The following is an 11,318-nucleotide window of genomic DNA, read 5'->3' as shown; positions in this document are numbered from 1 at the left end:
TCAGAAATTTTTGTCGAATTATATGATGACACTTGTCACTTTAACTCTCAATTATGTCACGTTGTTTGGCGAGTGGGACTAAATGTGTAAAATTATGGAAGAATGTTATGGAGGGACCATTTATGTCAACTTGCCAATTTATTGGCCTCTGAGTGACGCTTACGAACCGTAAGCCATTAGTGCTTACGGACTGCAAGCCAATTCAAAACTGTGTGCACCAAGGTCCTTACGGACCGTATGACTTGACCCCTTACGGTCCGTAAGGGACTTGCAGATGGCAGAATTGTTTGTTGGCCAATGCATTCTACCGTTGTGCCACCTTGCTCATATTCCTGCCACTTCTACTCAATCCTTGACACCTCAAATACACCTGGGATAATCTTAGAATATCCCCTAACACTTGGCATGATCATATGCTTCAAGTTCAACTATAAATAGCAAGCTTGAATAACCATTTCACTTGCTCATTTCTTTCAATTCCTCTCTTACACTCTTGGAGCTACTCCCTGACTTAAGGGGCCTCTCATACTGAGTTCTTATTCATCTTGGATCACTAGTAAGTGTTCCTTCTCAACTATTTCTTTTTGTAAGCAAAGTATTTAGCCGAAAGTCAAGCAAATTGACTTTTGCTTTGATTTTCGGTTAAGACCATTATGGTCCAGCCATTGTTCGAATCGAACATGGCTACGTGATCATAATAAGGTAGGTGACATTCTCTTAAAAGGGCACCTCCTAGAAATCATGTTAAATTGGTCAAAAATATGTTTAATTAATAGTAAAAAATGTAGTTTTCGGAAAACTTATAAACATTTAAACTCATGTTTTTGACACTATATCAGTTGGTAAATAATATTAGAACATGTCTAAACATGTTCAGCCCGTCATTTCCAGTTTATTGCTCGGTTCGCAACCGAAAGTCAAGCTGTTTGACCTCTACTTTGATTTTCGATTCTGACCCGAATTAGCCGACTTAGCTACTGATTTGAAGTTGCATTATGATCATATTTATGTGTAGGATAACCCTCTGTGGTTATACTACCTAATCATAGTCAGTTGTCGGGTTTTTATACAAGTTCATGTATTATGCCATAAAGTTGACCAAAACGCCCTTATGAGCATAAAATGGGTTTTAAACAATGATGAACATATAAATGATAAACCTACTAATAAGATAATATAATTATAGTGTTTGGGCATAATGAACTTGTTTATGACTCATACGATCACCCGATACCGCCTATGCGTGTACGGTTGACTTATGTAACTTAGTTTACGTAAGTTAACCAAATTGGGCCAAACTCTTTCAATTTCTTATATATTCGAAAATATAACTATGTTTACCCATATTATACAAGTCTTAGTACTTGTGAGGGTTTAAACTACATTCTATCCGGTCATCACTTAATCTAGCGTACCGTAGATTGCTCATTATACAATTCATTCCAGACTAGGGTGTCCAGTAGATTGCAACCTTGCTAAGTTGTTTTGTTATATCGATTGTGCTTATATATTTGTCTTGGATTGTAAAACTTTAAGCCAGGTAAATACTCTTAACTTATTTTTCCTATATGGGTTTGTGATATTACCGTTTGGTCGAGTATGGGATCATTGTCGGATTGTGACTAAAAATCCGCATAACCTGTTTTAATCTGTTTTGCTTGATAACTTAAACATTAGGGGTTAATGCGATCGTGTCCTGGATATCCTCTGCTCATTTAACTGCAAATGGCCACGACTTAAGCACAGGGTGCAGGCATACACCCGACAGATGCTAATGCTATCATAAAATATTTTTCTTACCCATATTAGGGATACCCTTTAATGGTTAAAGTGGCGTGTCGTTTACTCATGTTTTTAGTGTTTAGTATCGGGCCCCATATGTATTGACAAACATGTAAAACTATACACGATATATTTATATTTTCCCAAGTTATTTATAAAAATAAGTGTGCCTAGTGCACTTAAAATTATTTTGAAATATTTTGAAAATGTGTCGGTTATTTGTATTTACCAGTGAAAACTGACGTATCTTCAAAAGACTAAGCGCAGGTTGCAAGGATACGTAAATAGGCTGGAAGCTGCCCGGTAAATGCTTAAGTGGAATTTGTAACTCCATGCATTAAAGCCTAGGAGTCTATCTACATAATCATTTTGTTTATTTCCGATCCGCCTGTGGATTTTTTGATACAATTCCGTCTGTATATTATTTTGAACATTCGGACACTTATAATTTGTAATAGTACTTTAATTCCCAAGACTTCCGCTGTGTTATCTGTGTATCTTGATATCAACTCGTCACGTAACCCAAGTCCGGGCCCACCGGGAAATACAGGGTGTGATAGCAGAATATACAGAACACGAGAATTTACGTGGTTCGGTCAAGTTGACCTACATTCACAGGTTAGAACTAGGGTTTCACTTTTTTTAGATGCTCACAACTATTACATATGACAGAGACTATAATTACATCATAGGTATTTATAGAACTAGATTAGGATTTTCTACTTAGGCAACAAGTTAACTAAGTGGGCCTAATAACTATGAACCTAATAGAAGATAGACCCTCAAACAAACACTACAAACCATCAAGCGACGATCTTCAACCTAAGAAAAAGGCGGTGGATTTAATCCAAGACAATGTGTTGAAATAACATATGTCATTCATATTTTATGTTATTTATAATGGAATTATTAGTTTGTTCAAAAGGGTGCAAGTTTGCATTATTCGAGGGCTAAAATGTAAAGTTGAGATGAGACAAGTGGTGCGATGAAAAGTGTGTGATTATGAAGGGCCTGGATGTAACATGGTTTTAAGCTTGGTATATAAGAGCTCATTTAGGGTTTTCTGATTCATTCATCACTCCAATTTGTTGTACTTTTCTCTCTCTAGTTTGTTTGGGTTTGATAGAGATCTGTTGATCTCGTCTTGTTGATCCCGCGTGATCATTCACATCTTTGTATTGTTCTTGTTATAGATCAACTGATATCAGTTGATTTGGATATTGTTCTTATCCTTAGAGATCTTACAATCCATAAGATCTAGGTTTTGGTTGGGTGTTTTTTGGTTTGAGTAAATCAATAAAATTTTAGTCACCATTTATCGCTACAACTCTTGTTCTGTGTCCATTTACCATTTTCTACACAATGTGTCATCATTGTACTAACGAGCTCCGCATCACGATAGAAATGTCTAAATGTGCTCTAGCAAACATTATATAAAACCCAAATGGGAGAAAGTATAAATCATATACATCAAAGTTGTTTAAAATATTACAAATGTCAATCTATTTGTAGGCTATTCTAGTAATTAAGTAATAACCTATGCACTATGCATTAAGTTCGATCAAAGTAAACGACATATTGTATACTTCAATAAAATAGAAACATAACCAAATACTAGTTTTGAAGAAAATTAAAATAGATGATAAAATCTACTAAACTATTTAAAGATGATTGATTTTGGATTCATGAACCTTTTTATTCACTATTTTTCCACATGTCTGTTAGTCCACATACTCGCCAGACCATGTGTTGTGTTATAACTAAACCACCGCCACACCTTTGATACGTAGGAATTTGAGCAATAACTAAATACCTAACAACTAGATGTAGTGGAATAACTAAAACAAAAAAAATGTTAAAAAAAAGAAAAAGAAAAGAATGTGATTGGTTAGATTGGGGTGGGCCCATCATCATCCCCACATATTCCTCGTTAACAACGGTGCCATTGGAATGGTGATGGCAATGGAAAGGGTCTGAATGGCGCCCCCATTAACAAGGGGATGGGTTAACAATGGAAATGGTGAGGTGACATGGGCGCCATTCCACAACACTTAGTCTCCGTATTTAAGTTATCGGTCTCTTATCATTCTTTGGTATTCAATAGGAATCTAAGCACTGTGTTATCAAATTTTGACACAACAATACAAGACACAAAGGAGATAATTAATAAGATATTTTGGAAAGCTCTACACAAAGGAGATAATTAATAAGATATTTTGGAAAGCTCTACGAAGATTTCTATGGCCTCCATCAGATAATTTACTTTGATTGGAACTTTGTTGTCCCTTGAACATCATGTGAATTTTTCTTGTTATTTAGTTCTGAAGCTACTAGTCTAGTTTTTACAATGATACGAGATTAATCCATAGAAACTGTGTTATAATGACAATACTCAAGTCATTTCTAGTGTGTTTGGAGATTCTAAATCGCTGACTTTCCTTGATAATCGTTTCCTTCTATACGTAATGTATTTTCTAATGTCTGAAATAATGGTGATAGGACTTACGCCTTCCCTCTGGTAGTATTTTCTCAAGCTAATAATCACATAAGTTGCAAGAGCAACAGTCGATGTGCCACCTGTCAAAAGGAAAAGTGACCAGAAGGTACTAAGACCCAAACTTCCGTATTCATCATGGATTGTGTCCTGATCTACACATTCCACTGAACCAAGCATTCTTTTCTCTAAATCTCGGAGAGTGCCACGTTCAGACACATTTAGTAACGCCTTTGTAAAATCAGGAACCATTGGAGAACCTTTCGGAAGTACCTGCAGTTAGAGGGACAATTAACTAGTCATTTATGACTAGAGGTTGTAAAATTGGTAGGTTGGGTTGTGACTTTGGCCAAGGTAACCCGGAGCTAAACTAGACCTTATATAAGCCAAGCTCGAACTAATTAATTCATGTATTGTGACAAGCATCCATGACACAACTAGAAAGCATATTATCACCCACGGCTGTTATCCGTAGTAAATCTACATCTACATATCCCAGATAAATAAATCAAAATAATAAAAAAAACTATGAGCATCCGTTGACCGACAGGTTGGGTATCATGTCAAAAGAGGTCAAGTTTAAACATGTAATTCTACTATATGGGTCAAAACAGGTTGGGTTGACCACTTGACCCAAACGAGTTAAGTCGAAATTCTTAAATCTTTTATAAACATTTAGCACATCAAATATAAGATGACACAAATTATATTATATGTTAAAAAATAACATAATATTTTAAACTATCAAAATAGTTTTATGCATTAGAATTAGACTTTTCGCAACTTTCAACTACTTTGATCGTTTCCGCCCATTTCAATTATTTTTACTCCTTTTATGTTCCCATTAGGGACAAACCATAAATCTTGATACATAAATGTTTTACTATTTTAGATAGCAATGCAGAAAAATAAAAAAATAAGATCAAATGGCCAAAGTCTTACAAATGCAAATCCCCCATCCCTGAATGTAGTCCCGGCTGTGGTGAAGCTCTTGCAGTACTTGGCAAGAAATAGTTTAGTTAAAGGAGTCTCAAGGAAAACTGCTGCTATGGTTCTATTTTTAAGGGCATAAGCACATTCTTCTGGAGAACTAAAGTTTCTTAGATTTTCACTCTTGAAACCCAAGACATCTTCCAAATACCTGGCCACATGGGACCCTTTGCCGTACCCCACAGCAGCATTTGCATTCTTCAATGCCTCATAATCAGTAACTTGAGGTGTCAACCTTCTAATAGTGAGCATACTGGTGAGGCTGGCTGTGTAACACTGACCAATTATTATTGCAGCAAAGATCCATGCCACTGTAGTCATTCTTGTCAAATTGCTATGAACTTCATCAGCTGAGGTGATAGATCATAATGGGTTAGAAATCATTTCAGAAGCATTGTATTGAGTATTGAGAACTTACAGTTTTTAGAGAATGTTCTTGTAAAGGCTAAAGATAGAAGAATTCCGGTTTGATTCATAACGGATCCTTGAAGTTCAGGACTGTGTTTCCTTTCAATCAAATATATCACCAAGGCGTTATAAATATTGAAAAGAATTGTTATAATCCACATGCCAAATGTGAAAGGCTTCACAAATAACCATTGTTGATGGTATGATGTGATGGGTACTACCATCATCAACCCTGTTTCTGTGAAAGGATGTGTGAACTCAGCATACTGATATCGGCTTGACACCACTGAGACATCACCAATTACTGCATCAAAGTTCTGTCCAATGTATGCAAAGTTCATGTATGAAATATGTTACTTAAAACGAGACTTAATAGCATACTTACAAGTTATAAGAAAATGTGTAAATATATGTATATAGAGTTAGGTTCATTATATATATATATATATATATATATATATATATATATATATATAGGGGAGGGTTTAAATGAGAACGCTAAATATTTGTGAGAACCATGAGAACAAATGAAAAAACCGCATGAACTTGATCAAAGACGAATCAAGTTCAAAATTTTTTCTACACTTATCATTATTATTGGAATACAATGTTAGAAATTTAATTTACACGCTTAAATTTATGTGAATTTTTAAATAAAGAAAATTTACACATGTGTAAGTTTGCCATTTACATATGTGTAAATCTGTTATATTTACACATGTGTAAAAAATCTAAAAAGAGTGACTTTGAAAAGAGAAATAAATTATTTGATGTTGTAAATTCTTTTTTTGATATTGTATCTTAATTACAATGAGATTTGTATTAAAAAATTGATTTTGATTGATTTTTTCATTCGTTCTCACGGTTCTCGCAATATTTAGCGTTCTCAAGATAACCCTCCCATATATATATATATATATATATATATATATATATATATATATATATATATATATATATATACACACATATATAGGGGAGGGTTCATGCGAGAACCACCTTTATATAGAGGAAGGTTAACGTACATTACGGCTTAACGGACATCACGTACGCGACTAAATTACGCACGTTCATTTGAAAATCACGCACGTTATAAACTAAAAAAACCAACATGTGTGATTATTTCATATAACATGCGTGATTATATCAAATTTTCAGACCGTCTGGGTTTGATCAGTTTCGTCCAATTCGTTTCAAATTTCTTTTCGTTTCACTTCAGATTGACTATTGCTCGGTCAATTTCATCGAATTGGGTTCAAATTCATCGTTGATTTTGAAAAGTTTCATCAAAATATCGACCCTCGAAATCAAACCGTAGAACAGAGGATGAAGAAACATGACCAAGCTTTGATTCAGACCGTAGAACAGAGGATGCAGGAACATGACCAAGCTTTGATTCGATTGGAGTTAGAAGGCAGTAACAATGGTTTCAGATCGTGGAACAGGGGATGCGATTTTTGAACTGGGAGGTAGGGCATGCGTGATAACGTGCGTGATTTATGTTTCCTACATGCGTGATTAGGTTTTTTAAGTTTATAACGTGCGTGGTTTTCAAATGAACGTGCGTAATTTGGTCACGTACGTGATATACGTTAAGCCGTAATTATTTTACACTTTCTATATATATATATATATATATGTATATATGAGTGAGTAATCTTCACCTTGAGATAAACTTGCTTCACTAGGGAATCATACGAACCAGTGAAGGGGTAAAATTCATATGGCAAATAATATGGCAACCTTTTGACCGTTTCTTTGAAAAGCTCAATTGAATAACCAGTGATAGTAAAACTATGATTATCATGATCATATTTCACTTCCACAAACTCTTTAAATATGGCCACCGCTGGCACACCAACTCGCAATGGTTTGACATTTGTAGGAATAGACCATCCTCTTGGAGTATGCAATGGTTTCCCGGGCCAAAAAATGTGACCAAGATTTTGCAAAGAGGTGTTATAAGTAACTTTTTCATTAATAACCTCAGAAAAACCAAGACCTTCTGACCAAAACCCAAGTTGTCTATAGTATTTTCCTATAACATTGACAAGTTGGAATATATGTGATGCAATGGATTGTCGGTTAATTAACTGAACTTCACCGGTGATGCCAGTTAAAGATATTGATGAAAGTTCATATAGTAACTTTTGCCCACTCATGTTCTTTCGGCTCAAAGCTAAGGCCAAAGTCCATGTAGCATCATAAGCCTCGACCGCAAAAATCCCAGGAATGTTGGTTTCTTCTTCAGGTTGTTCAGTCTTAAACTTTTTTTGAAACTTTGCGCTAAAATCATGAAATCGTGAGTCATGTTCTAGGAAGGAACTCCCTAGTCCGACCACGCCTTCCATTATAGAAAATACAGAGGAATTCACAGTATGGAGAAGATCAGTAATTAGATTTGTTGTTATCCACACATAGCCCCTTTCCATCATCCCTAAGCTTTTTGCATTTTGAAAAATGTGGATGCCTATTTCCAAAGATGCATGAAGCAAAAATACTCTACATGGCTTTGTATTAATCCTTCCAAGTTCACCCAGCAATGAAGAAGAAGAAAAAGAAGATAAAGATGATAGCCTTACGATACTACTCATCTGTACACCGGATTCTTTGATAGCTTCCATCAGATGAGGCATGACTAGAGTGGACGCTGAATTGATGTCCTCGTATATGAAAGTAAAGCTATTCCATCCACAAGATTCCAAAACCGCAACGAAAGCTTTCATTTGAGCAAACTGAGAGGGTGAGGCTTGAACAAGAAAGGAAAAACGATCTAGTGCCCATCGAGGAACCGAATCAAGAAGAGATAATGCTGGAATTTGAGCTTTACTAACAATCTCTCCAACTGAAAGAACCTCTTCCAAGGTCTGTAGTCCCAAAATTGCCTCCACTTTATGTGTATCAATAAGATCAGAGGCTGCATTTCAAAACCGAGTCAAGAAATTGTTATCGGTGTGACCATAGGAATGATGAAGGAATGGAAACACAGGTAGACCACAATACACAGTAGATATATCTCCACCAAATTTTAAATTACTGGTTTTATTAATTAACTCACTGACCATTTAAATTTTAAATGTTGAACTAATCAATGACCCCGGCCCCACTCATGATCAGTTTAAGTTTCTGGTTTTTGCTAGTAAGATTACCCATCAAACTAAAGAAAGCACTAGTTTCTTTTTGGTTCAGATTATAATTCCTGAGTCTTTTCCAACTAATCGCAGATCGATGTCTAGGTTTTTTGGGCATTTCTCATCTTCATTTTGATATGAATACTTATCCATGTTTTTTTTATTGATAGAAGTACTTTGTTTCTACCATTGTAGATACGTATCAGTTATTTGATCTCCTGCAAGAACTACTAGGAACTGTTATCCCTTCAACTCCAGATATATGTTTTTTCACGGTTTGACTTCTAATTATATGAAGAAAAATTATAAATAACTTCAGATTTGTGTGCCAATGTGGTAGTGGTGGAGTGGTTGGGGAAAGACTTAGTGTTCCTTGTGACCCAGAGGTTCGACTCCCACTCTCCCCATTATGTGGCATCTAGGTGAAGGGTGAATATTGGTGGCGCTGATTCGTCTTGGATGGGAGGCGAGATTTTACCGATTATTCCACTGTCGTGCCTTCGAGCGGGTGGAGGTAGGGTTTCCGCGCATCTGGGAGAGCCAAGGGGCTGGCGGCGGTCAAGTAGTCGACCTTGGCCACTGCGCCCGATGTCACGGTGGTTGACACGTCGTTTTTTGCCGTTCAAAAAAAACTTCGGATTTGTAATAACACTATATTGGAAATGGTTTGATTTGAATTAGTAATGAAATGATGTTAGATTTGGATCTAGAAATTAAAAATAGTTTCCTATTCCTTTGGAATTCATTATGTGGTAATTGATCCTAGAAACATCAAACTTTATTCAATTATTTGCAAATTTAGTTTTAACAAATCAATCTATTACTCATTCCGATAATTATTCGAATTGGTAATATTACTAATGACATTTCTAGTCATTTCAAAACAATTTGCAATTGAGATAAAATCAATCTGTTGTTCCTTAGGGGTCGGGGCGTCCCGTGCAAACCCCCCTGTGATGAGTGTGACGAGTGTGATGAATGTGAAACACCGCTGTACATGGTGTTTCACGACAATGAAGAGGAATAGCGTGATGTATATCTTGGCCGCGGAGAATGTTAGCCTATAATGTCATGCGATATTATCGGAATATATTATGCATATAATTTGTAATCTCCTTATTGATAGTATAGTCTATACTATATTTAGGTGATTGTAAACCTTTATAAATCAACTAAGAGAATATCACGTTCTTAAATGGTATCACCCTACTTCCGGCCAGATTTTGATCTCGCCTCTCACATCCTTCCTTCACTTTTCCGATCACAGCCATCTACCGTCCCTTGTCTTCCAATAATGGGTGACAACCTTCCTCCCCCCCCCCCCCCCCCCAACACCGACACCCGAAACCTTGCATCCCGTTTATACGATCACAAACATACAAAATAAAGTTCATGCATTAAGGTGTCTTACCCGTCATGGGTAAAGTTGTTTATGCTACTGGGTACGATGTGGTGGACCACATCGACAATACGTCAGCCCCAGACAAAGAAGTCGTCGATTACTCTTCTTGGAAGAAAATCGATTCAATCGTGTTGCAATGGATATATCGGACACTATCCTAAAATCTTCATGTCCATGTTTTGGAAGATAGATCCACTACCTTTAAAGAATGGAAGCGGTTTGAAAACTTGTTCTTGAACAATAAAGGCTCCCGAGCTGCAGCCCTCCAACATGAACTCACAAACCTCACCTCTCCACCATGCCAGATCTTGACTCCTACTGTCAAAGAATCCATGACCTCGTGGACCAACTTGTTGCAGTGGATAGCCCTCTCAGCAACACCCAAAGAATTCTCTACTCAGTTTGCGGCTTCCCGCACGAATACAACACTATTGTCTCCATCCTCACCCAGTGTCTACCCCAATAGGAGAATGTTGTTGACCAACTCCAGGCCAAGGCGTGTCGGATTGCGGCTCGTGAAAACCACCCACCATCCCCTCTAGTTATTGCCACCATCACCTCTCCACCCAACTCTCATCACCAGCCTAATAATAACCGTGATACCCACAACCATCGCTAATGTGACCCCCCGCCACCATCCCGTCGGTCTAACTCCCATCGTGGCTATAATCGGAATCGCCGCTCAAACAACCGCCATGGGTCGTCTCAACACAAGCCCTATTCACCTCAGACACCTTTTGTTCCTTACTGGGCCCCACAACAACCTTTTGCCCCATACTAGACACCCCATGCATCCCCATTTCCAACACAAGCTTCGGCTCAGCCTTGGGATCCAAGGCCCAGATCACGGCCCAATCATAACACCTACAATTCTGCTTTGACTGGTAATATTGCGGCCCAGGCCCACTTAGCTGCAACGGACCCAATGGACCCAACAAATATTGCAAATGCGGTACACGCCCTTTCCATGGATACGGCTAGTGACGAAGTGGCATTTAGACCGAAAAGTGGCATTTAGACACAGGTGCAACTTTGCATATTACTTGTGATAAATATAAACAAACGACTTTCTCTAATTATTCACCTACAACACCAATATATTTGTGGGTAA

The 11,318-nt window shown here is 37.1% G+C and overlaps 1 protein-coding gene across 1 annotated transcript; it reads right to left on the bottom strand.

Moving 5' to 3' along the window:
* Positions 1-4,174: 4,174 nt before the first annotated feature.
* On the bottom strand, positions 4,175-11,007 carry LOC110893000 (glutamate receptor 2.7). Its single transcript, XM_022140125.1, has 5 exons — positions 10,860-11,007; positions 7,339-8,591; positions 5,685-5,991; positions 5,219-5,616; positions 4,175-4,549 (listed from the first exon to the last, which is right to left on the bottom strand). The coding sequence occupies exons 1-5, from the start codon at positions 11,005-11,007 to the stop codon at positions 4,175-4,177; spliced, it is 2,481 nt and encodes an 826-aa protein (XP_021995817.1).
* Positions 11,008-11,318: the final 311 nt, after the last annotated feature.

Source organism: Helianthus annuus, chromosome 12 (assembly GCF_002127325.2).
Source record: "Helianthus annuus cultivar XRQ/B chromosome 12, HanXRQr2.0-SUNRISE, whole genome shotgun sequence".
Classification (NCBI taxonomy): Eukaryota; Viridiplantae; Streptophyta; class Magnoliopsida; order Asterales; family Asteraceae; genus Helianthus; species Helianthus annuus.
The sequence above is the reverse complement of the archived record's forward strand: the minus strand, read 5'-3'. Positions and strand labels throughout refer to the sequence as shown.

Excerpts from the sequence above, each read along its gene's own strand:
- LOC110893000 (XM_022140125.1), bottom strand. The coding sequence starts at position 11,007 with ATGGGGATGCATGGGGTGTCTAGTATGGGGCAAAAGGTTGTTGTGGGG. Across the intron at positions 5,992-7,338 it reads TGAAGCAAGTTTATCTCAAG|AACTTTGATGCAGTAATTGG; the intron begins GTGAAGATTACT and ends TACATTGGACAG. Across the intron at positions 5,617-5,684 it reads AAGAACATTCTCTAAAAACT|CTGATGAAGTTCATAGCAAT; the intron begins GTAAGTTCTCAA and ends CTATCACCTCAG.